At 38.3% G+C, this 22,996-nt stretch overlaps 3 protein-coding genes across 4 annotated transcripts in view; 2 read left to right on the top strand and 1 right to left on the bottom strand.

The window, feature by feature from the left end:
- Positions 1–3,619: 3,619 nt before the first annotated feature.
- tmem62 (transmembrane protein 62) lies at positions 3,620–13,727 on the top strand. The gene is made up of 14 exons (XM_062441015.1): positions 3,620–3,779; positions 3,901–4,140; positions 4,553–4,664; positions 4,819–4,956; positions 5,593–5,638; positions 6,101–6,242; positions 6,700–6,824; positions 7,114–7,236; positions 7,381–7,536; positions 8,100–8,259; positions 8,449–8,647; positions 8,897–8,992; positions 9,159–9,277; positions 10,396–13,727. The coding sequence occupies exons 1-14, from the start codon at positions 3,762–3,764 to the stop codon at positions 10,714–10,716; spliced, it is 1,995 nt and encodes a 664-aa protein (XP_062296999.1). The 5' UTR covers positions 3,620–3,761; the 3' UTR covers positions 10,717–13,727.
- A 560-nt stretch (positions 13,728–14,287) lies between these two features.
- ptgr2 (prostaglandin reductase 2) lies at positions 14,288–17,671 on the bottom strand. Its single transcript, XM_062441016.1, has 8 exons — positions 17,427–17,671; positions 17,174–17,292; positions 16,208–16,399; positions 15,864–16,034; positions 15,371–15,580; positions 14,977–15,186; positions 14,812–14,851; positions 14,288–14,734 (listed from the first exon to the last, which is right to left on the bottom strand). The coding sequence occupies exons 1-8, from the start codon at positions 17,461–17,463 to the stop codon at positions 14,670–14,672; spliced, it is 1,044 nt and encodes a 347-aa protein (XP_062297000.1). The 5' UTR covers positions 17,464–17,671; the 3' UTR covers positions 14,288–14,669.
- Positions 17,672–19,229: 1,558 nt separating this feature from the next.
- The window catches only part of mideasb (mitotic deacetylase associated SANT domain protein b), a 28,450-nt gene continuing 24,683 nt past the window's right edge, over positions 19,230–22,996 (top strand). The window contains exon 1 of one of the 2 annotated variants that reach the window (XM_062441013.1): positions 19,230–19,616. The gene's annotated coding sequence lies outside the window, so the exon portion shown is untranslated. The remainder of the gene's footprint in view (positions 19,617–22,996) is intronic. The other variant, XM_062441011.1, reaches the window with a different exon arrangement.

Raw genomic sequence — 22,996 nt, 5'->3', positions numbered from 1 at the left:
CTACATCTAATTCCCAATGAAACTCAAACATGCTGCTGTAGTTACAAGAAGAAAAACATGTTTTTGAATGAGGGGGGGATGCTTTAAGTAGAGGATTGAAAAACCACTTCCACATATTAACATTTTGTCGGCTATTCAAACATCTGCTCTGTGAAAACCAAATTCACCTCTGTTGTGTTTGAGGAAACAAATCAGATTTTTTAGGAAAGGGGCAACCAAAAATAAAAAAGACACTTTTCGCAAAGACCACTAGGAGGCAGCATAAGCCAAAGATGGTATATTAGACTGATGTCACACACAGCCATAAAAACCACAATCATCCACTTTGCCAAGTGGACATTTTCTGTTCCCCAATCTTTTAAAAGACCTCATTTCCTGCAATTTTGTCACTAACCACAAAGGCATTTAAACAGCTAATAACTACCAGATTTAAACAGTCCTGAAAATGAAGTTGACTCAAAAGAAGGAATTAAAAAAGTATCTAAAGGAAGTATATTTTAGGTCTTAAAATAGCTTCGGTTTGTATTTAGTTTTATATATTTCAGACAAAAACATAAACCTTCACACACCTATATGATAATGCATTTAACCAATCAAAAGATGTATTGCCTGTAAAATATCAAAGTAAAATGTTGGTTATTGTATTAACTTATTGAATTATGTTGAAATCCAATGTTTCGTTGTCTTTGAGCGTTACCTTCATTTAGAGTAAAGGGAGACCTATTGTACCATCACATGACATTTGTTATGACTGCACTAATTAAATCTAATTTTAAAATTTTAAAAATGAAAAAAGCAACCTTTGTATTTGTGTTACTCTCAGATGAAGAATTGTAACATAAATCAGGCACAGTATAAAAATATATGAATTCATTATATAAAAATGATAAAGAATGCCTTAAAGTCCTCATTCATTTAAAGAAATACGAAGTTAGAAGCATTGTTTGTTTTAAATTAGTGAATATTAACCTAGATTTTTCCATGGATAAAGATTTATGCAGATTTTTAAAAACAACAAAAAAAAAGCAGAACAAAAAACAAAAGATATATGCAGGAAATGAAATTGCATAAGTGTCATGAAGTAGGGAGACCTAGGTTAGTTGTAACATGTTCAATTTCCCCAATCAAGAACGAGTTACAAATCACCTGATTCACTCTGAACATGCACAATTTAGTCCTTGGTCCATATGTGAGGAAGCAGCTACTTGTGAGCAGAAAGAAGAAAAAACACATTTTTATGTAAGAAAGTTTTCTTTTTTAACTTCATGTATTTTTGTGATAGCATTGCCTGCTTTGTAGATAAACTAATTAAACTTAAATCATATTAATTATGTATCTGTGTAGATATCATACATGCAAATTGTTAATGCTGATGTTTCAGAGTCTGTTTTAACAATGTGAATTTTTTTTTTAATCTACTCCAAGCAAATATTTTATTGTACTTCAGCACTTCAGTATGCCAAGGTCCTGGAAGAGAAAACTGACAGAGGGTGCCTCTCAACATTTTGAGGAGAGCATATATAATGTAATGTAATACGGCATATGTCACATGACAGTGCACAGATTCTGCATAGAGAGGAAGACGTTAAAGGAGAAGAGATCAAAGGAACTTCCGCATATAGGCTACAATAGTGGAAACAAGTTCTTTACTGATAAAGGATAAGTCAGGGGAAATTTAGCAAATGTATATTTGAGGCAATGTAAAATATAATGTGTTAGAAAATATTGAACATAATTGGCACACACAAACACACCCACACAGAAACACACTAATGTTCAATTGTTGAAACTGGTACACATTTGCACATTTTGTTCACTTTTATGTTTAAATGAAAGTATAACACACACAGGCAGACACATTCCAATCATGTTAAAAAGTAATTCATGTGTTAAAAAGTATTTAATACTGATATTTTTTGTCATAATCCTTATTTCATAATGTTAGCTACATTTCACCCCAGGGTATTACAATTAACTATGGGGTTAATTGTATGAAAATGTCTAAAATGTTACAACCATCCTCGGTCTCCCCTTCACATACTCATGCAGCTTAACTTGACTGTTTATTCAACAGAGTGGTCATTCATGAACATTACACTAGCACGTACATACTGGCTGCTATCGTCATTACACTAGTCTTATTCTGCAAGTCTCTGCTTAACATGTAACTATAGCAGTGCTGCAGTGGTCTCTAGTGGTGACCATAAGTAGATTATATTCATATCACATCACAATTAACAACTAAGAATTAAAATAGAAACATCTGTCCAAAACAGGTGTAAATTTGATTCCATTCCCTGTTTAGTGTAGTGACCATGAAGCAGAAATACCTACATATTTACTGATGAATATATTACATGGATTAAAACTTTTACCACTTGTACTTTATTGGGTATAAAGAATTTGGGTCTTAATATATGATGTCTGAAAGAAATAATAAAAAAGCATAGTTGTGCTAGACAAACTTGGATCAGCTTTTCCTGTAATCTTTTTTGTGAAATATTGGAGAGTTTTACCTGTTTGGGCTTTAAACATTAATTTATTTTGAACCATGTAAGAGGAAATATCTCAACATGAAAAGGAGACACAAATAGGCCTACACACTCATTTTATTTTGTACGGGGCCACAAGCCAGAATTTTTGGGAACAACTGCTTTAATCTTTAGTTCAAGTACCTTAAAATTGTACTTAAAGGACCAGTATGTACAATTTAGTGCCATCTAGTGGTGAATACAACCCCCCCTCCTCCTTTTGCAAGTGTGTAGGAGAACCTACAATGGCCATGAAACTCATGAAAAAACACGAAAGGCCCTCTCTAAAGCCAGTGTTTGGTTGGTGTGTTCTGGGCTTCTGCAGAATCATGGCAGTGCAACATGACGGCCTGTGTGGAGGAGGACTTGAATGACCGTTACATTGCACTTTTCCATGTCAGAGGTCATTTTTTACAGAGTTCTGAGTACAATGGATTGCAGCATTACAGCTTCTGGGTCAATCATGTGATGCTATTATGACCAAAAAGACTTTTCCCCATAGACTTATAATGTGAAAGACACAACTGTAAACAAGCAGATGTTTTCATCACAAACATGTATCTGTTTTTGAGATGAATGTGAGATGCAAAGTCATTATTTTGAGATAGTTTCTCAATATTTTGAGATAATAAGTCATTATTTTTAGTTACTATGTCACTGTTTTGAGATACTAAGTCATTATATTGCGATACTAAGTCATTATTTTGAGATACTAAGTCATTATTTTTTAGTTAGGCCTACTTAGTCACTGTTCTGAAATACTAAGTCATTATATTGAGACACTAAGTCACTGTTTTGAGAAAGTTTCTCATTATTTTGAGATACTAAGTCATTATATTGAAATACTAAGTGATTATTTTTAGTTACTAAGTCATTATGTTGAGATACTAAGTCACTGTTTTGAGATAGTTTCTCTTTGGGAATGTCAAGTTTTTTAACCCCCCACCCCCTCATTAAAAACAAACAAAAAAAACAACACTTCTCGCGATGTCAGGTTCAGTCAGCATGTTTGTTTTTCTTGACCCGGAAAATATCGTCAGAGTGGGTGCTCTTCCTCTGCACACTCTCCTGTCACCCGTGGTGACGTCTCCCCGTCCAACCGGTCAGTGTGTTACAAGCTGGTAGGCAGCTAGCAGCTAGCTGAGCTACCTCCTCCTCCTCCGCCTGTGAAGGCAGCACAACGGACCCGTGAATGAATCCCCGCACCTCAATGCATCTCCTGTGGGCGCGATGGCAGCGGCAGAAACGGTCTGAGTCTTAGCTCTCAGTCATGTAGTGAGCTGCTCCTGTGTATCTTAATGTTAATGTGATTCGTGCCCTCAGCTGTTTCCACCAGTAGCTAGCGATTTTTCCTCCCTGTCCGAGACAGACGGCGGCAGCTAGCCTCCTCTCTCGCCACTACAGGAGGATGCTGAAGCTGTTCGGGGCTCTGGTTATCCTCGGACTGGCCCTGGCGTGCATCACCTCCTGGGTGCTGGAGAGCTATGACACGGCTTGGCACCCTAAACGCAGCGTCCAGCACCAGGCTGCCGGTGATGGAGATGAATCCAAGGGGAGCTCTCCACCATTTCCCGGCGGCGAGTTGAACAATATATTCTGGTTTATACAGGTGGGTTATTATTCTAGTGATGCTAAGCTAGTTTACAAGCCACACACATAGGACATTTCAGCTTGAATTCACACACTTTTATTTGATTTTTAATTGTTTTGTTTGCATTTCATATTAGTCTGTTTTTAGCTTGCTATAATGTTGTATGAGTCAATCTTTGGTGGTTTAACCTGAATTCTCTGAATGATTGACTGAAAGAGGTCACTGACCACAGAAGTGTGTCATTGTCAGGTAAAGAGGTGGCTCAGCAACACAGGAAGTTGTAGTCAGACTTTGCACTTTTTTTTTTTTTTACACCTCTTGTACAGCTCTGGTTATAAAAAAAAGAGAAAGAAGGCCAAACACAAGCCTTATCTGTGACTATTTCTAATCTTAGTTTGACCTTCATTGTGTGTTTTATGTTTGATTCAAGGTGTCTGACATTCATATTAGCCGATTTCATGATCCAAGACGCATCCCAGATTTTGAGAAGTTCTGCACCGACACCATTGAAGTGATGAAACCAGCTCTGGTGCTCGCAACAGGTACACCACTTTATTCCCACACCCTTTTTCTGGCTGTGAAACTATGAAAGTGGGTGTTGCCCTCATCTTAATGTCATCCTGGACATGAAGTGCTTCACATGCTGCGGCCCCAGATGCTGCGTTGTTTTTCAGCTTCATCTTTTCCGCTCCGTAGGGGATCTGACGGATGCAAAAACAGAGAGTAAGGTGGGTTCCCTGCAGCATGAGGTGGAGTGGCAGGCCTATCACAACATCCTGAAGAGATCACGAGTCATGGAGCGCACCAGGTGGATCGACATCCGTGGAAATCATGGTGATTTACTGCTGCACTTTATCTTGTATTTCATAAATCTCCCAAACTCTCCGGTTCACGATTGAAACATCTCAAGAGTGCGTCTGTGTGTGTGTGTGTGTGTGTGTGTGTGTGTGTGTGTGTGTGTGTGTGTGTGTGTGTGTGTGTGTGTGTGTGTGTTAGTGTGTGTGTTATGATGCTTTTCCACAAGAATCCATTAACTCTGGTAGATTTTCACATCACACAGGAAGGCACCCTACCCCTCCTCTTCACTGCTCTCTTCTTCCTTTATTGGATCGCAGGCTATTAGATGTGAAACAAGATATCCTTGCTTTGTTACTGTCCAAAAACAAAGAAGGAAGCTACCATATGATCTGCAATTTCTCTGATAGCTATTCTGGTATTATTGATCTCTGTTTTTGATATACTGTACGTCTTGTCACTTCATTGTTAATGTGGTAACAACAGATTTAGTTCGATAGCTTTTTGTAAGACGATGAAATCTAATCGATCGGATTAAACGTGTCTCGTCTCATGGGGGAGTACTTCATTAGACATTCTGATCTTTCATTGTAGAGATAACTTATCGTCTCATCGATGACTTCTTATCGAGCTCGTATTCTGCTCAGTCTCACCATTGTTTATTTCTTTTGACAGATGCCTTCAACATAATGTCATTGGACAGCACCAACAACTATTACCGGTCAGTATGATAAGGTCAATACCGCATTAGATGCCTGATTAACATCCAGTAGGTACTTACACCTGCATATTTTACAGAGTGAAGTAGTGTGTGGTGACTTCAGTGCCTTTGAAACATGAGTATCTGTGCACCTATTTGACAGGAAGCTGTCTGAGCATCCTGAGAACTAAAATAGAAGCAGAATATTCATGAAAAGACTGTTTTCTTTTTCTCTTTCACCATAAATTATGTTTTATGTAACATTGTTACCTCTGTTAATGCTGATTGATCTTTCATCTGCCCAATGTTCTTAATGTTGCGGTTATCCTCTGCGAGCCAAGTCTGTCTCTTATGCAAGCCTTATTGATTTATTTAAAATCCATTAAATTATCTCAGGCCTCCTCTATTAGGAGAGGAACGGCTGGCTCCATCCCAGTTTGCCCTATCTTGTTGCTCACATCGTCTTTTCTGTATTGTCTGTAGGAAATACTCGGCTAATCAGAAAGTAGGCTCCTTCCACTATGTACACAAAACTCCCTTCGGCAACTACTCCTTCGTTTGTGCAGACGCCACCCTGATGCCGGGACCCAAGAGGCCGTACAATTTCTTTGGTATTCTCAACCAGGTGTGTCTCTCTAGTGCCTTCTCTTTACACAACATGAGCATTTGCTGAATTTGTTATAAGCTTCATGAATTTAAATACTTCACAAACCACAATCACTGTCTTCTTTAGTCACTTGAATTAGTAAGGATTAGGGTGGATCTGAATGATATAATGACACATTCCTCTGTAAGAAAGTGTGACTGACTAAACACAAAGTAAAAAGAAAAGCACATCTGAGTTTAGTAAAAATAGAAACAAATGGAGTTTTGTGTTTACACAACTGATAGTTGCAGCACTAAAGTTTACAGTATCGTCATACTTTACACGGTATGATTCATGCTCTAAAATGCCAGTTTCCTGCAAAAATAACAAGACTTACAATCCATTTTCTGTTTTTAAAGATTTAAATAAAGCGCTTATGTAACAGTAGATTATGAATATAAAGGAACAAACAGTGATATACTTTTTTTTGTGACAGACTCAAATGGACTTGCTGGACACGTTCAGAACTGAGAGTCTGAAAAGCAACCAGTCGATCTGGTTTGGCCACTACACCACCTCCACCGTCGTTTCCCCATACCCAGGAGTTCGGGATATGATGAGGTGAGATAAGATATTTATTAATCGGATGGAGAAGTAGATTTATGTGCCATCCAGTCATTGTTCAAATTATCCACAGCCTGCTCCTTTTTATCTGCGAGCCAGATATTTATCATACAATCTCACAGGGATGCTTGTATGGCGAATTAGCTGTAATGTCGATCTGTAAATACTAATAGATGGTCCAGAAGCGTCTTTTTTATGGAGTCTTTAGCTTCTTGCGTCTATGTACATAGACGACAGTGTACATATTTGCCCCTTTGTAAATTTGGAATTATTCTTGTGTTTTTAGGTCTGCAGTTGCTTATTTGTGTGGTCACCTGCACACACTGGGCGGCCTGATGCCGATCCTCCACAGTCGACATCCACAAGGCACCCTGGAGCTGGAGCTGGGCGACTGGATGGACAACCGCAAGTAAGATGACAGCATTACAAAATATTTCTCACCATGTTTACTTTCACTATTACTCTTGTTGTGTCTGCCTTGTTTAAAATGTCTTCCACATCATAGATATATAAAAGTGTTAATTTTCTTCACATCTGTACATTCTTCATTCAGGTACAGAGTTCTGGCTTTTGACCATGACCTGCTGAGTTTCTCTGACCTGAAGTTTGAGCAGTGGCCTGCAGTTCTCATCACCAACCCCAAGGATGCCCAGTACCTGCATCCCGGAGTGGAGCCTCTGGGCCGGATACGGAGATCCACACACATCAGGTGTGTCCTCTGTGTGTGTAAAACTATAAACCCAGCACCAGCAACACTTAGTGTCCAAGAAGCACTGACTGTGCATATTCTGTATGTTTACAAAGCACATGCCCTTGTATAATAGGCTAATAAACTCAGCATGCAATGTTATTATTTATTATATCCAATGCAGCTGTCAATTTATAAACTGAAGAAAGCTATGTTTTGGTCTTGTTTGTTAGTTATCTTGTAATATTGTTTAATCAAACTGGTGAAAATGAAGAATTTAATTGTTTTGGAATCCAGAATTTTTTTTGAAAAAAGTCTTTAACATTACCAAATGAGGCATTACTGAACACTTTCACTATTTTCTTATACACTAGAGCACTGCCATGATTTCCTATTATAATGTGTATTATGATGCAGATCCAAATATTCATGTATTTTTAAACATTTTCACAGAATATGCTCTGGCTTTGTGCTTTCTTGGCTAACAAGATATTCACCACAAAATACCTTACACTGGGAAAATAATATTGCACTATTTATAACATTATAACAATATTTATAACATTTTTCCTGGTTCTCAATAGGATCTTGGCCTTCTCAGAGGCCCAAATCACAGCGGTACATGTGAGTGTAGATGGGGAACCTTTGGGACAAGGCCTCTCTGCTGGAGGCCCTCTTTATGTACTGCTGTGGGATCCGTCTCTCTACCTCAGCGGGCTACACACAATCAGAGTTAAAGTGGAGGTCAGTGCAGCATTTATTTGTCTTCCATTTAAAGTGAAAGGTGTTCTGAGACTTCAGCTTGATTTAAGTTTGGAAGGTTTGTTTGCTTGTGTTGGGTTTTTGTTCAGTAGTAATTGTGTTAGGTCTGCTGCTGCTTTGATAAACAACTCACTCTTCTTCTTTTCTTATCATTTCGTGTGTGTGAGCCAGGACTCGGCAGGCCGGTCGTCAGTGCGGGAGCAGCACTTTACTCTGGAGAAAGACCTGACTCCCAGCTTTGGTTTTGCACAGTCCTTCATCCTTCTCACCGACCACTACATCCTGGGCAGAGTGGCCTTTATATGTACAATGCTGCTGAATGTCGGTGTGCTGTTGGCCTTCAGGTTCCTGCGTGTTCCTTCAGGGAGAGGTGAGCTTTCACTGACACCCCTTCAAATATGATCAAAGATTTCACACTGATTACATGCTACTGAAGTGGACAGAAGCAAATTCCACAACCACTTTTTTCAGATTTCATGTTATTAAAGTTTTAGTTTGGCCAGTCAAACGTCTAGACACACTTTCTCATTCAAGACAATGGGACGGTTGGTACAGTATAGGTCTTAGTTATTTCAGTAATTACACATTTTTTTATTTTGTTTTTCTTTATAATTAACAGGATTGACCTTTCATGCGTGTCTGTCGCTCCACATGGTCAGTAAAATGGACACCTTCTACTACTCTCTGCTGCTGTTCAACCTGTGTACAGCCTTAGGTGGGTGCTTCAGACGTGGCGTCACTTCCTGTGTTATGATACAACATCTAAAAATACAACATTAAATAAAGACTAATCTACAAGATGTAACGCTCTAGCAAAGTATAGCTAGATAGAATCCTTCATAGTATAAACATCCCTCTGTGGTTCCCCTTTCCTTCTACAGGCCCGTGGTTTATAGGAGAGATGATAGATGGCCATAGTGGTGCCTGCTTCGCCTTTGGGGTGTTTATTGATGGACACTTCCTGGAGGGCAGTCTCACTTATGTTGTTGGAGTCGTACAAGTAAGAAAATTACTTTTAATTTGACACACCTACATCTTAATAATGCCTGTTCATGTGCATATCATCCTTTTTTTTTTTTTTGTTATATTTTGGAAATGGACATTTCTTATTCTTTTCACTTACCTTTTAAAAAAAAAAACCTTTTACCATATTAATCATATTTTTTAATCATATTCCTTCACGCTCCAATCTACTAAAGGTGTTTTACATCTGCCCAACATCTGTACCATAAACCAGTGGTTCCCAACTTGGATATCGGAAAAACCCCAAAGAGTCCCAAAATAAGTTTGAGGGGTCAAAAGATGATTAAGGGGAACATTTGTTACACTGCCTTTTCTATAATTTTTGTCTTGTAAAATACAGAATTCTTTTAACTCTCTAAGCCTATCTGAAAGGGAAAGTCCTGTATACAGTGAGGCATGGCTGGTGATGAGGTGATCGCAAATATATATTGCCTCATTTTAAGGGGTTTTGGAAACAACTCCATTCATACATTTCTAAACATGATCTGAAAACTTTTGTTAGCGATATTATTTCATATATTCTGTTTTTACCTTGCTGTTAATATTATCTGGTGAAACAACCAACAGGCATCATCAAGCCTTCGTCTTGTTTTATGGACTCAGAAGTGCTCTAATCACATTAAGTCAAGTCAATTTTATCTATAAAACACCAAATCACAACAGGAGGTATCTCAGGGCACTTTTACCCCACACATAGCAGATCTACACTGTACTCTTTAATTTACAGAGACCCAACATTCCCACATGAGCAGGCACTTGGCGACAGTAGCAAGGAAAGTCCCCTTTTAACGGGAAGACACCTTATGGAGATCCAGGCTCTAGGTGAGCGGCCATCTGCCTCGACCGGTTGGGTTTAGAGAGGAAGAGGGAGGGGGGAGTGAGGAAAGAGACACAGAGAGTCACAGCAACAACAATAATAACAGTTGTAACAACAGAAACATGACTAATATACATAGTAGTGGTAGCAGTGGACAAATATGACTAATAATAATAATTGTAGGAGTGGGCTTCAAGCTGGACCAAGGGGACAGCGGGCGGGCCGCAACCAAAGGTCACCGAACTGAACTCATTTCCTCATTACTTCCTCTCTGCCAGCTGCTGTTCTTCAACATGCCCCTCTACTGTTACCTCTGCTGGAGCCTCCACCACCGTTGCCGCGGCAACACCTTCCGATCCCACTTCTTGCGGCCGGGCTGCCGCTGGCGGACTCTAGCAGTTCACTTCTTCATGCTGCTGCTGCTCACCTGGCAGGCCCACTCCTGCTACTTTCTCCTGGAGACCTACGGCCCCACGGCCTTTTTCCTGTCTCCGGTCCGCACGTGGGCATTGGGGCTCAGTCTGCTATTGGTCTACCGTGCCTGGACAGGCCCCGCCCCTCTTGTTCATGACAACAGCAAGAGCGTCTCTCCCTCTTGACAGTAATTGCACTGTACCACAACAATTTCCTTGAGCCTGACTCACAGATATATTTTGTGGTCTCTATCCACCCTGAAAGCCTCAATTTTCTCCACACAGCAGCCCCCTCCTTAATTTTTCTTCTCCCTCCAAAGCCACCTCACAGTACATCATTCACTATCCTGTTCTAGGTAGTATTGTTTACTTAATATGCATGTTATTGTAAAACACCGGTGAGCACATTTCTGGCCATACTCATTGCAATGTGTACAGTGTAAAAAATATATATATACATGGAGGGTGAAATAGCCTATTGGAGCTATGTAAAGACTAGTCCAACGTATGCTGCAGTTGACAGTATATAAGAGCTGTATTCTGCTGTGGTTTAAGCTGACTTGTTTACTTGAGCTTTAGCACTTTTTGGAAGTGTTGCCTTGGCCTAATGCCACTTCACCACTGCCAAAGGATGAATAAGAAAGATTTCACCTTTCATTCTTCCATCAGACAACAATTTTCATTCACTAATGAAGGCTGGACGTGCCAAACCCAATCTTCCTCGTGTTTACCGTCTGACACAAAAATCATGTGTCCTGCAGAAAGGTGCGCGCTTCATTTTTGTATACTGTAAAGCTTTTCCTAACTTCCCACGTCGGACAGAGCGCAGCAGTTACTCTGATGGAGTTGACATAGGCGAGGCAACCTAGACGATCATACTTTTCAAGTTTTTGTTCTACACAATAACAGGAAATCAAAGGAAGGAAATTACAAAACAATGAAGTACTGTAGTTGACCTGTGTCCAAGTAGTTAAAAATATTGAAAGTGTTTTTAAATCGATTTAATTCCATTGCAAAAGACTGCCACTAAAACATTTCTCAATATTCGCATTGGAAGAGTCATATCAAAAAGTTCAATGCCAGTTTTCGCTAAAAACACAGAGAAGCCGGCCCTGACTTTTTCATGCTCCTTCAAACGTGATTACAGAAAGCAGATGTTTGTTTCTCAGGAATGTGAGCACTTGAACAATAGGCTGGTCCCAGAAGTATTTCAGGACAATGTTTTTATACTCCATCATAGCTCAGTGAACTAAAAAACCATGTAAAACAATCAACGTGTGGTGGCTAAAAAAACAAAAAACAAAATGAATGTGATATAGCTGTGGTGAAATGAGATGAACCAGTACTATGCTGTTTTTTTAAAATGTATTCATTCTGATTGTATTGTGTGATTAATTTCTTTTTCTTCCCTCTCATGTTATATATCTGCACTGGAAATGGGCATTCTTCACCCGAGGGGGGGCCAGTCCTACCTCGAGGTGAGTGTGATTAGGAAGATATAAGAGAATTCCCTGCGTTGGAAATTCATTTTGACAATTTCAAAAAAAAAAGAAGAAAGTTTTGTCTATATTGTTCAAAAATATGTTTGTTCTTTTTGTGCCAGTGTGAGAGCAGTAAACTGTATGTTGCACATCAGTCCTTTCTGTCAGTAGTAGCAGGTGTCTGGATTCCACAAAACCAAACTGATGGGGGGGAAAAGTACGTAAATAGGGGTAAAAAACACTTTTATTAAGTCTTTAATGGGAGCAATGTTCCAAAAGAGTTAGCACCAAGTATGTATTTATTTTTAAACCATACCCAGCATGAGTGCAGAATAATTGCTTAGTGCTGTGATAAGACAAGCAGTTTAATATTAGAACAGCTGTTAGACAATGAGAAAATGTAATTATGTGTTCTCTTGCTGGCAATGGTTTAATATCTTTTCCTTTCTGCTCGGAAGAGTCTTTTACATTTGTACAAGAGCACTACCAAGTGTATAATTCCAGCATAAAGGTTGATATTTAAGAGTTTATATTTCTGGAAAGCAAAAAAAAACAGTTCTCTAATGATGCTCTGTACCTCTGATGCTATAAAAATCTGTCCACAAGGAGGCAGTGTTGAATGAATTTAGATGGTAATGGGAAATGACTGTTGGATCTGTGCTATGAGCCTTTTATTTCACTTCCACTTTTAAATTAAAGCATGGGCCTGTTATGGGTTATTTTTATTCCTTTTCTTTTTTTTTCAGAAAAGCACTAAAAGAATGTTTTGATGAGACAGGTTTGCTATAAATCTGGTTGTGATTGTTCTGTACTGTACACTGATTTGACTGTTCACAAGAAAAAAACGAGACATCGACTCCACCGCTACGTCTCTGAGAGAAAACATACTGTAGGTGATGTACCTGCTGTTCACATATTCTGCATCCCCCTCCTGTGTTCAAATATTTCAATATAAATATGAATTAACAAATGATGATTTTACACCTGCCACATATTTTTCTCGTTACAACTGAGATACGAGCCAACCACTTTTTTTTCTAATTATTGGTTTACAGTGCTGTGGAATAAAATGTTCATTACAGTAAATCATATACTTTGTGTTTGTGTACACATTATCATCATTGTCACATAATGTTACGCAGCAGTTGAGAATATGGAATTCCAACAGGTGAGTCAAAAAGAAAACTGATTACATCATTAAATAATTAAAATGAGGTGTGAAATGACAAATAAAACTGTGTACTCTAACCTCCAATCAGTGTAAAAAAAAAAAAAAGAAAAGAAGAGAAAGCCTTATTTCTCTTTCATCACTGATTGTTTGATAGAGTATAAAGGTACGTCTTAGTTTTTTTTCTTTATTAAAACAATATTTTCTTGTTCTTTTTGCTAGTTTTTTTTTTCAACACTAGTTCTCACACTTTATGGCACAAATTTACAATTTGCTGAAAAGGCTAGTACTATGCTGACGGTGTTTTCAGGTACGCCTGCAGTGTGGAACTTGCATATAAATAAATGAGTGTATGATACATTCAAGCCCTCGCCAGATGATTTCAAACAATGCTGATAAAATCTATTTAGAAGATAAATCTGTCTGTATTTCACAGTACACTGAGTTTTTAACACTACTGCTGTTCTCAGTTCAATTTTCACCCAGGAGGTCAACAGGCGTTAACTAAAAAATAAGGTATACTTTCATTTTAATGAGGTCTGGAATGATGTTGGATAAAAATAACACAGAACTGGGTGATAATTTATACCTTACGCTTTATACAGTCAAACCAAACTTAGGAGGACAAAAGTTGCATGATTGACAGGAAGACAACAGGAGGGTTAATCTGGTGTCAGGTTTGACATTCCTGCTCTGGATGGTGAATCGGACTACAGACTTTGACTGAGGCCGCTAACATCCGTATAGCTCTCTGTTAACTTGAATGGGAATAAAATCATTTAACTGAGTGGCTCCTTTCTTAACTTTATGAATGTTATTGGTTTGAATGGATCAAATTCTGAAAGGGAAAACAACTCTAAACAATTAACCCAATGTTTTACAGCTGCAACAGTAGCGACGAACTAGGTGAGAGCAGAGCCGACAACATAAGCATGTGTCGACAGTGTTTTTGTAGTTAGTCTCACTGCCAGAAGTGGGTGACAAAAGTCCTGTATGCCAGCTTTACGGTAGCTAGCTTCAGTCTTCTACAGTATAATGCTCCACTGCTGTAAAACTAAGTAGTTGAAAAATAAAATGACCAAGTGCAAGAGTGAAACAAAAGTTTACTATCTTTTAGCATCCATACAAGAACACGTCTTCTGATGTGTTTTTATTGTTATTATGGTGCTTTTTGTACACTAGAAGGCTTTAGATGTGATTTGAAACCATCTAATAATAATAAAAAGTACCATACAGCCACACAAATGTCAAAATGTTAGTATTAAAATGCAAGATTTATCTGACTTCTATACACTCTACATTTTATTTTATTTTTCTAGTTTCACAGAACATTTTTCATTAATGGTTCTACATTGTAATCAGCTGGCATTGACTAATTAATGCAACGTCTTACCAGTGTTCATTAAGTTAGTGTTAATGACAGAGAGGCAACTGTGTGTTCATTTCCCAAGGCATCTGGTGAGAGCATCCTCTGTTGGAAGTGATTTTCTTCACTCTGATATCTTTATAATTTGCTTGCCAATGTTCCCCCCTTTCATCATAGAGCAAAATGCAACTGCAAGGAAAAAAAAAGACTCAACTCAAGTTTAAAACAGAAAATCAGACAATAGAAAAACATTTGAAATGATTTACCTCCCATATTTTCAATGCCGTTCACTGTAGTTTCCAGCACCTGCAGAATCAAAGCAAAATTACCAAAGATGCAAAGACACAGATAAAGACGAGGCATGCAATCTGCACACAAACAACGACACCCACGCAGCCAACCATATACTATCATCACCATTTCCTCCTCACCTTGATTTGGCCTGATTTAACCCACTGGCTGAGCTCGCAGAGGGCAGCTTCTGCTTTGCTCATGTAGCTAAGCACCATAAATCGCTCCCGGGTGATGTGTTTTTTTTGCAGAGTTTCCTGTGTCTTATCATTCAGGGGAGGAGGATATGGAACATCTTTGTTGTACTGTGAGATCTGCCCGCACAGGATTACATGGCCGCCGTTGTTCATCTGGAGGTCAGTGAGTCAGATTGAGGTTTTAAGACAAAGTAGAAGCAGTTATCTACAACCACCGCTATTCATTTTGCAAATGTTGATGCCAAAATTTGGAGAAGAAAAAAACAACTAACACCCAAGTCTTCCCACATTTTTCTGCCAAATTAACAGCAAATAACAGACACAACCCAAGTAGTACTTGTTCGATGACAGTATCACTGATGGCACCTCCCACATTATCAAAATAAACATTGACGCCATCAGGGCAGCACTCTTTGAGCTTTGCTGGCACATCATCTTGGCGATAGTTGATGGCAGCAGAAAAGCCCAAATCTTCCACTAAAGCTTTGCACTTCTCCTCAGAACCACAGATCCCTACAACCCTCGCACATCCGTCCAGCCGGCCAATCTGGAAACAGAAAAGCAAAGCGAAATGATACAATCATAGACCCACTTCCTATTTTTCTTGTAATCTGATCTCTGTTTATGTTGCTAACTTTGTAATTAGCTAGATAACATCTGCTACCCTGAGTCTGGTTTCTGAAATCTCACAATTACTGTACAGTTCCCACCATACATGTTTTCTTAATCTTTCTTACCTACAAGAATAATTTCAAGTGATATTTTAGCTAATTTGAAAGATAAACAAGCTTTTCTTTTATGCATTTTACCATTCAAAAAGCTGTAATTACCTGTCCAGCTATGGAGCCACAGGCCCCGGCTGCACCGCTCACCACCAAGGTCTGATTAGCCCCTTTTGACACATGACCCTTTTCCCTCATTCCCAGAAGTGCAGTGAGGCCTGTTATGCCAACTGCACCCAAAAAGTAGGACAGGTGTCCATCAACCAACTGTGGATTCAACTGCAAGAGACAGAAACACCAACTGATAATATCAATTACAGTCATATAAGGCTTTTCTCTCACATAGGTCAGTCAGTGCATAAGATCATAAAGACATTCTCCTTCCTGCAAGAAGAAATCTGACCCAAGCCAGCTGTCAATGCCAATTTTGACACACAACAATATGCCCATACCTTCTGTAAGACACTTCCTTTCATAACAGCATGGGTCTGCCAAGGCCAGTTGAATGAAGTGACCACATCTCCCTCACTGCAGGAACTGCAGCAGCTGGATTCAACAACGCCGACACCTCCACCATCCAAACACTCAGACAGCTGCCATGCAATCAGGTATTCAGCGCCGGTGTCTTCATTCATTCTGCATCGCTGAGAGGCAAAGAGAGAAAGATTTCAGCTGGAGTGATGTAAGCTTTAAGCACAAGTCAACTGTATGAAATTCCAGCTAGTGTTTCTGCACTCAAAAGGACAGGCTCATAGTTATCAGGTCTGTTTTATAACAGCTGTAAAGTGCCCACAACCAGTTTTTCTTGCCATAATCATTCCTATAGTTCATACTGGCCATTAGAAGATCCCTTCATAGGTGATGGGGGCCAAAATCCATAAGCTTCCCTCCCTGCAGAAATGTATTTTAAAGTTTATCTAAAGCTAATATGACACATCAATTGTCCAAATGAGTCAAAGACATATCTTTCAGTGTTAGTCTTTTTGAAACACAAAGAGGGAATCTGATGCTAAAAAAACTGTAAATGTGGCAGATATCCACTTGATATGACTAATTCAGACTACTGAAGCCTCGTATAAGCTGCACATAAAACTTTTAAATGCATTTTTTTTTTTTTTTTGCACAAAATGACTATGTGGACACACTGGAGTTTGGCCCCTGTCACCGACATTGAAAGTGCAATATGAAGGGGATCTTATGGGAGGAATGAATATAGGGAGCAAAACCTCTTTCAGTGTTCATATGGGCACCTGACTGACTGTGAATATCTGTCCTTTAACAAAAACTTTACATGCAGATTATGCAGTGTAACCATCTGTTGTGTAAGATGCATCCATACCAGTCAGACAACACATGCTTCAAGATACAATATGTTGCAATGTAGGCCTATGTCTATTCTGTATAGACTGTATCATTACCATGTAAGGGTCGACTGAGAGGTAATTCGTCCGAACAAGAACTTCCCCATCTTTCAGCTCAGGTGTTAAACTAATCTCCTCCAGGCGGAAATTTTCAGGAACTGGCACCCCGTCTTTACCTGGGTGCAGAGAAGAGGTGAAGGCAAAGTAAACATTAGCCACAAGGGCGCAGTAATGTTACAGCACGGTTGACAGGAAAATAGGTCACCTTCTACTATGGAGGGGGAAAATAATATTTTACTTAATAACCTACCAGGTCGGGAGTTGAGAACGACTCTCTGCACATGCATCCTTGACGAACAGCGTACCTTGATATCTGAGAGGTGCCTTTGAAAACCAGATCTGGCAACAAAACGTCCAGCCTTTATGAGTTCAGTATGGGTTCAGTTTAATAAAAGTGTGTGGCTGGGAGTGTTGCACATGTAATAATGGCTAACTACTTGCATAACCTACTGTAAACACGGTGTTTATATTACCTAAAAGGTCGGTGCTGTCTGTAGGCTAACAGCAAGTACACAGAGTAGAAGATCTCATCTCGTTCAAAGCGAGAGAGTTCACTGTCAACAACTTCCGGTTTCGTTTGAATTCCGTTACACAGTGAATTAGTGTCTCCTGTTCAGGGTTGGGAAGGTTACTTTGGAAATGTAATACAGATTACTAGTTACCCTATTTAAAATGTAATAAGTAATGTAACTATTTCATTTTATATGAAAACGTTTTCAACTGTTTTCACCAAAATCTAAATTCTGATGTTTTTCATGGATAGTGATATGATATATGAGGGAGATCATTTCTTATAAAGCAAGATTTATCTCTCATTTGAAGATGTATTCATTAGTTCATGTAGATTTTGGTTTTGATATTTTATGAAAAAAGTCAAAAGTCTGGCATGGGCTGAGATGGTACTGTGACATCATTTAATCCCATGTGTGTTACAAATAAGTCCACATCTTGATTTATTTACAAAATATAAAAAATATTGATTTTAAAGAATCAAAAACAGCATTATATGTATTCAGTAACATGTTAAATATTTAAAAATAAGGGGAAAAGACCCTACTCCTGAGCAAAATTTTAAGGGGTCTGACTTCAGATGTAACGCCCTTTGTAATAATCAACATCATCATTTTCATTATCTGCAATGTATTACAATTACATTTATTTTTGTAATTACTGTATCTATTTAAAAAAAAATTAAAGTACTTAATGATACTGTAAACTACTGACAGCACTGTGTGACACTATTATAATGTTATATGTTATATGTCTTTTTCTCTCCCCCCTGCTGTTTTACAGTCGTGTTTATGGAATCATTATCGAATTAGCTTATAATTATCTTATTATATGAAAGTCAGGGGCGATTCTAGGATCAGACCTTTAGGGGGGCTCAGCTCCTAATGAGAATTTGACATACAATGCCCTGCAAGTGTTCAAACCCCCTGCTAAATTACTAATTTCAGTGGATAACATAAATTACATCAATACATAGTAGAGTGGTCAGGGGTTAATAAACCCTGAGGGAAAGACAATATTAATGATAGAACTATCCAAAGTGCATTAGACCTGTAAATAAAACCATTTGAACCTGTAGCATAAGTGTTTGTCACATCTCTAACAGACAGGTTCGCAAAATAACTAAAGTTGTATAAGATCATTTTTAGGGGAAAAAATACAATAATAATTTACTTATTTGTAGGGGTGCTTAGATCAATTTTAAAACTTAAAAAGGGTCTAAAATCTCCACTTTGATTAAAGTCAAAAACAGTCTAAATTATAAGAGGAACTATTACATTAAAGTGTAACATGTATTATCTCAGTGTTTGGGTGAAGTGCACATAAAATGCTAGTTTTAAAGGGGACAACGAACGAGAGACGACGAACTCTCGCGAGGTTACGGTAAGAGATCCAATGCGTAATGTAAGAGATCTCGCAAGAGTTCTGCCCCATGCACTCTAGCAGCGACCCTGAACTATCTTGTCTTTAAAACGAGGTGCAGTTTAGCCGTTAAGGCGGCTACAGCGAAATCAGAAACGGTACGCAGCCTCATCAGCCTCTTTTATTATTCATGTCCACTAACACTGCAGTCATTGAACAGATTATGCCGTGAAATCAACTACTTTTTTTTTTTTTTTTTAGCATTTACGATCGACGTTGCCACTGCAAACTGCTCCGTTACTTTCCTGCAGACAGTCATCGCTCACTCTTGCTAGCTAGAAAGTGTTTCAAAGAAGAAGAAAAGAGCTGAGAAGTGACGCCTTGTGGAGGAATCTGTAAAAAGAGAGAGAGAGAGAAAGTTGAAGGAGGAGGAGGGGGGCTTCTTCAGTACCGTAGCTTGCCTGTTACACTAGCTTACCGTCAACTTTAGCTGCAGAAGAAAAAAAAGGGCACCGTCATCACAGGGAAATGAAAGCCTGTGTGCCATCATGGAGGGACCGACTTTAATGTAAGTAAACATTACCTGACAACTCCTGCTTTAAAGTTAGCACTTTGTTTAATGGTTTTTTTGGTGGCTTCGTGGTTCTAAGTTTAAGTGCGTTGTTTATAAGACACAATTGTGTCCAGCTAGCTTCACCTGATTTGATCCCCCCCTCACACCCTTTCAGAGGACAGATAGACACCCACAGAGAGGCATGTGTCACCTCACTGTAGCTGAAGTTTACACCAGCTAACCATGCTCTTTACTATGCAATGAAATCCTGTGTGATAGTGGCATTATCAGCACAATATGCAGTCATAAATCTGGTTATATCAGTCTCTTAAGTCTGTACTAGTACAGTCACCTAACTGTAGCTAACACTGTATGAAATCCTGTGTGATAGTGGCATGATCAGCACAATATACAGTCCTACATCTGGTTATATCAGTCTTTAAAATCTTTATTAGTAGTGTCACCTAACTGTAGCCAACCCTACCCTTTTCTGTGCAATGAAATCCTGTGCGATAGTGACATGATCAGCACAATATACAGTCCTGAATCTGGTTATATCAAGTCTTTAAAATCTGTGTTAGTAGAATCACCTAACTGTAGCTAACCATGCTCTTTTCTGTGCAATGAAATCCTGTGTGATAGTGGCATGATCAGCACAATATACAGTCCTAAATCTGGTTATATCAGTCTTTAAAATCTGCATTAGTAGAGTCACCTAACTTAGCTAACCATTCTATTTTCTGTGCATTGAAATCCTGTGTGATAGTGATATTATCAGCTGAATATACAGTCCTAAATCTAGTTATATCAAGTCTTTACAATCTTTATTACTAGTGTCACCTGAAGTTTATACCAGCTAACCCTTCCCTTTTCTGTGCAATTAACATCTCACCTCCTTAAAAAGATGTGTCATAGTGACATCATGGTCATCTGAATATACAGTCCTAATCAGTCTTTAAAGTCTGTATTAGTAGTGGTCTTGTGTTATTTCACTGCTAATGCAGATGCCATGATGGTATATTCAGTGTCTTAGGTCTGCAACTATATATCGGTTAACTATCAAAGAGGACCAAATGAACCAGAATATATTTGCTTTTTTGTTCAAAAATGACTCAAAATGTTTAAAAACCATCGATTATTCAACTAATTGTTGCATTTCCATCCCAGATTGCAAGATGTTGTCTTCGAATTACTTGTTTTATTTCCTTTAAATGTCAAATATAACAAATAGTTTTAAAAAATGTTCACATTTGAGAAGCTGGAATCATAAAATCTGAGGCATATGATCAGATTACATGCTGATTCATTTTTATCTCGATGACTAAACAAATTATTGACCATCATGTCAGCGATAGTAACAGCTTAAAAAAAACCATATTGTTGCATCCCAAGAGAAAGGGATGTTTTTCACACACACACACACACACACACACACACACACACACACGTACACACGTAACACTCACTCACAGCACAATTCCCAGTACAGTGACAGTGTCATCGGAGGCTGTCTCTGACTCGGCTTCTTGTCAACTGCATCTGTGAATGTTTTTGGGCTTTGCACGTTATTTTAAGGGCCGGAGAGAAAAGGAGAGTCTGGGAGGGAGGGACTACGACTACGGCCCTGCACCCTCTGTCTGGCACATGCTCGGTCATGTCCAGTGACATGATATTGCAACGTTACCTCTCCTAACATCATCTAATCAGGGCTCAGTATTCAATCTTCACTGTTGACAGTATTTAAAACATTAGGTCTTCTTTTTCTCCCTATCTTCTCCTCATATAACCAGGCCTCATATCTACTAGTGAGTTTACATTTAATAAAGGTTTTGTGAGTTTGATTAACTCTTAAAATGGTTAACATGCACTTGGAGATACATACATATATACATTTTTTTTTATACCTTAATAGGGGCAACACATCCTGGTGGAGATACAACTCATGAAATCCAAAATATTTTTTTTAATTATTTGTGGAAATGTTTTACTTAGGTGCAAATGAGATAACTAGTAATGTAAAAGTAAATAAAAAGAATAATTAACATCTCATTTTCCACTCCTGCCTGTTTAAGGGCTAACTAACATGAACACCATATCAGTTATCTAGGTCATGGTCACAGTTGTTTGGACCTGTTATAGCAGAAGGTTAATATTAATTCACTCAATGGGTCCAGGAAGCTGCAACTGTGTCATTGTAATTATCATTAAACACTTGTGGTTTTTATGCGCATGTGTGAAAATAGACTGCGGTGAAAAGATGTTTATTAGCTCGCCTTTGTTGACGAGGCATGCAATATAATGTAATATTAAATGAGTATTGCTTGCTCAGTATTATAGTTCCATGATTAAGTAATACCATATAGATCCAGGCCCAAATGTTGCAAGATGATCTATCTATGACTCCATTTAATGTCAAATAAAACAAAAGGTAGCCTCTGGTACAAACATTTAGTAGTTTACCAACTTAAAATTACTTTATGTACTTTCTTATTTCAGTAAAAAGTAATCAAACTGTGTTTCTCTTCACAAATGCACAGCATATATTAATATATTTTGGGTGAGCTGGCTGCTTTTTCAGGGAAAAATGTGATATTTTTTTTACATCTGTTTGGCTCCTGGTAACAAGTGGAAGACACCGTTTGTGACATTTTATAGACTTTCCTGTAAGAAATGGAGGTAGATTAAGTTTAACGCCTTACATACTGTTAGTCTCTACACCAATTCACATTCATAAATACTTCAATGAATTACCCTGAGCAGTATGTGAAGGTTAAATGAAAGTAAGTAAGCATCATGAGCTTCTAAAAACTATAAACCAAACAAATATACTTTATATACATAACTGAGCTTCTATAGTAAGACACTGCTTTTCTTGTCATATGCAGACACACCACACAGGAACTCATTTCTTAAGCATTTTATAGAATACAAAGAATAAAACATGTGTGAATGTTTTTTTATTTTTTATTTTGTACATTTGCATATACAAAAATGTGTATCAGTTTCACATTTTTTGTAAAGGAAAAAAAGATGCATTTTATTCTGAGGGTCACTTAAGGAAATGTCCAGCTAAAATAGATGTTTAAAGCCATGTTTTTTTTGGTTTTTTTTTTACATTTCTCAAGTGTAAAAATGAGTCAAATTTCAATTTGAAAGGGATAAATGAAAACCAGCTTCTCTAAAATGACCCAAAAAAATTAAACGTAATATACACAACTGAGCCTCTATATTAAGACACTGCTTTTCCTGGAAGACACAGGAAGACTTTAGTGTGAATTTGAAAGCAAAGTGAATGTAAAACAGTTAGAGCAGCCGGGTGCGCCCTTCCCCTTCAAATCCCCCGCAGGTCCTCCCATGTGTGTTGGAATTTCCCGCATGGACTGAGAGGGGGATCT

The sequence above is a fragment of the Scomber scombrus genome, chromosome 19 (assembly GCF_963691925.1).
Source record: "Scomber scombrus chromosome 19, fScoSco1.1, whole genome shotgun sequence".
Classification (NCBI taxonomy): Eukaryota; Metazoa; Chordata; class Actinopteri; order Scombriformes; family Scombridae; genus Scomber; species Scomber scombrus.
Note: the sequence above shows the minus strand (reverse complement) of the source record. Positions and strands in the feature narration are given on the sequence as shown.

Bases quoted from the DNA above. Each gene is read 5' to 3' on its own strand.
- tmem62 (XM_062441015.1), top strand. The intron at 6,243-6,699 runs GTGTGTCTCTCT...TTTTTGTGACAG, and splicing joins TCTTTGGTATTCTCAACCAG to ACTCAAATGGACTTGCTGGA. The intron at 8,993-9,158 runs GTGGGTGCTTCA...TTCCTTCTACAG, and splicing joins CAACCTGTGTACAGCCTTAG to GCCCGTGGTTTATAGGAGAG.
- ptgr2 (XM_062441016.1), bottom strand. From the start codon at position 17,463: ATGCATGTGCAGAGAGTCGTTCTCAACTCCCGACCTG. The intron at 17,293-17,426 runs GTAGGTTATTAA...CTCTGCACCCAG, and splicing joins CGTTCTCAACTCCCGACCTG to GTAAAGACGGGGTGCCAGTT. The intron at 14,852-14,976 runs GTGAGGAGGAAA...TTGATTCTGCAG, and splicing joins TTAAATCAGGCCAAATCAAG to GTGCTGGAAACTACAGTGAA.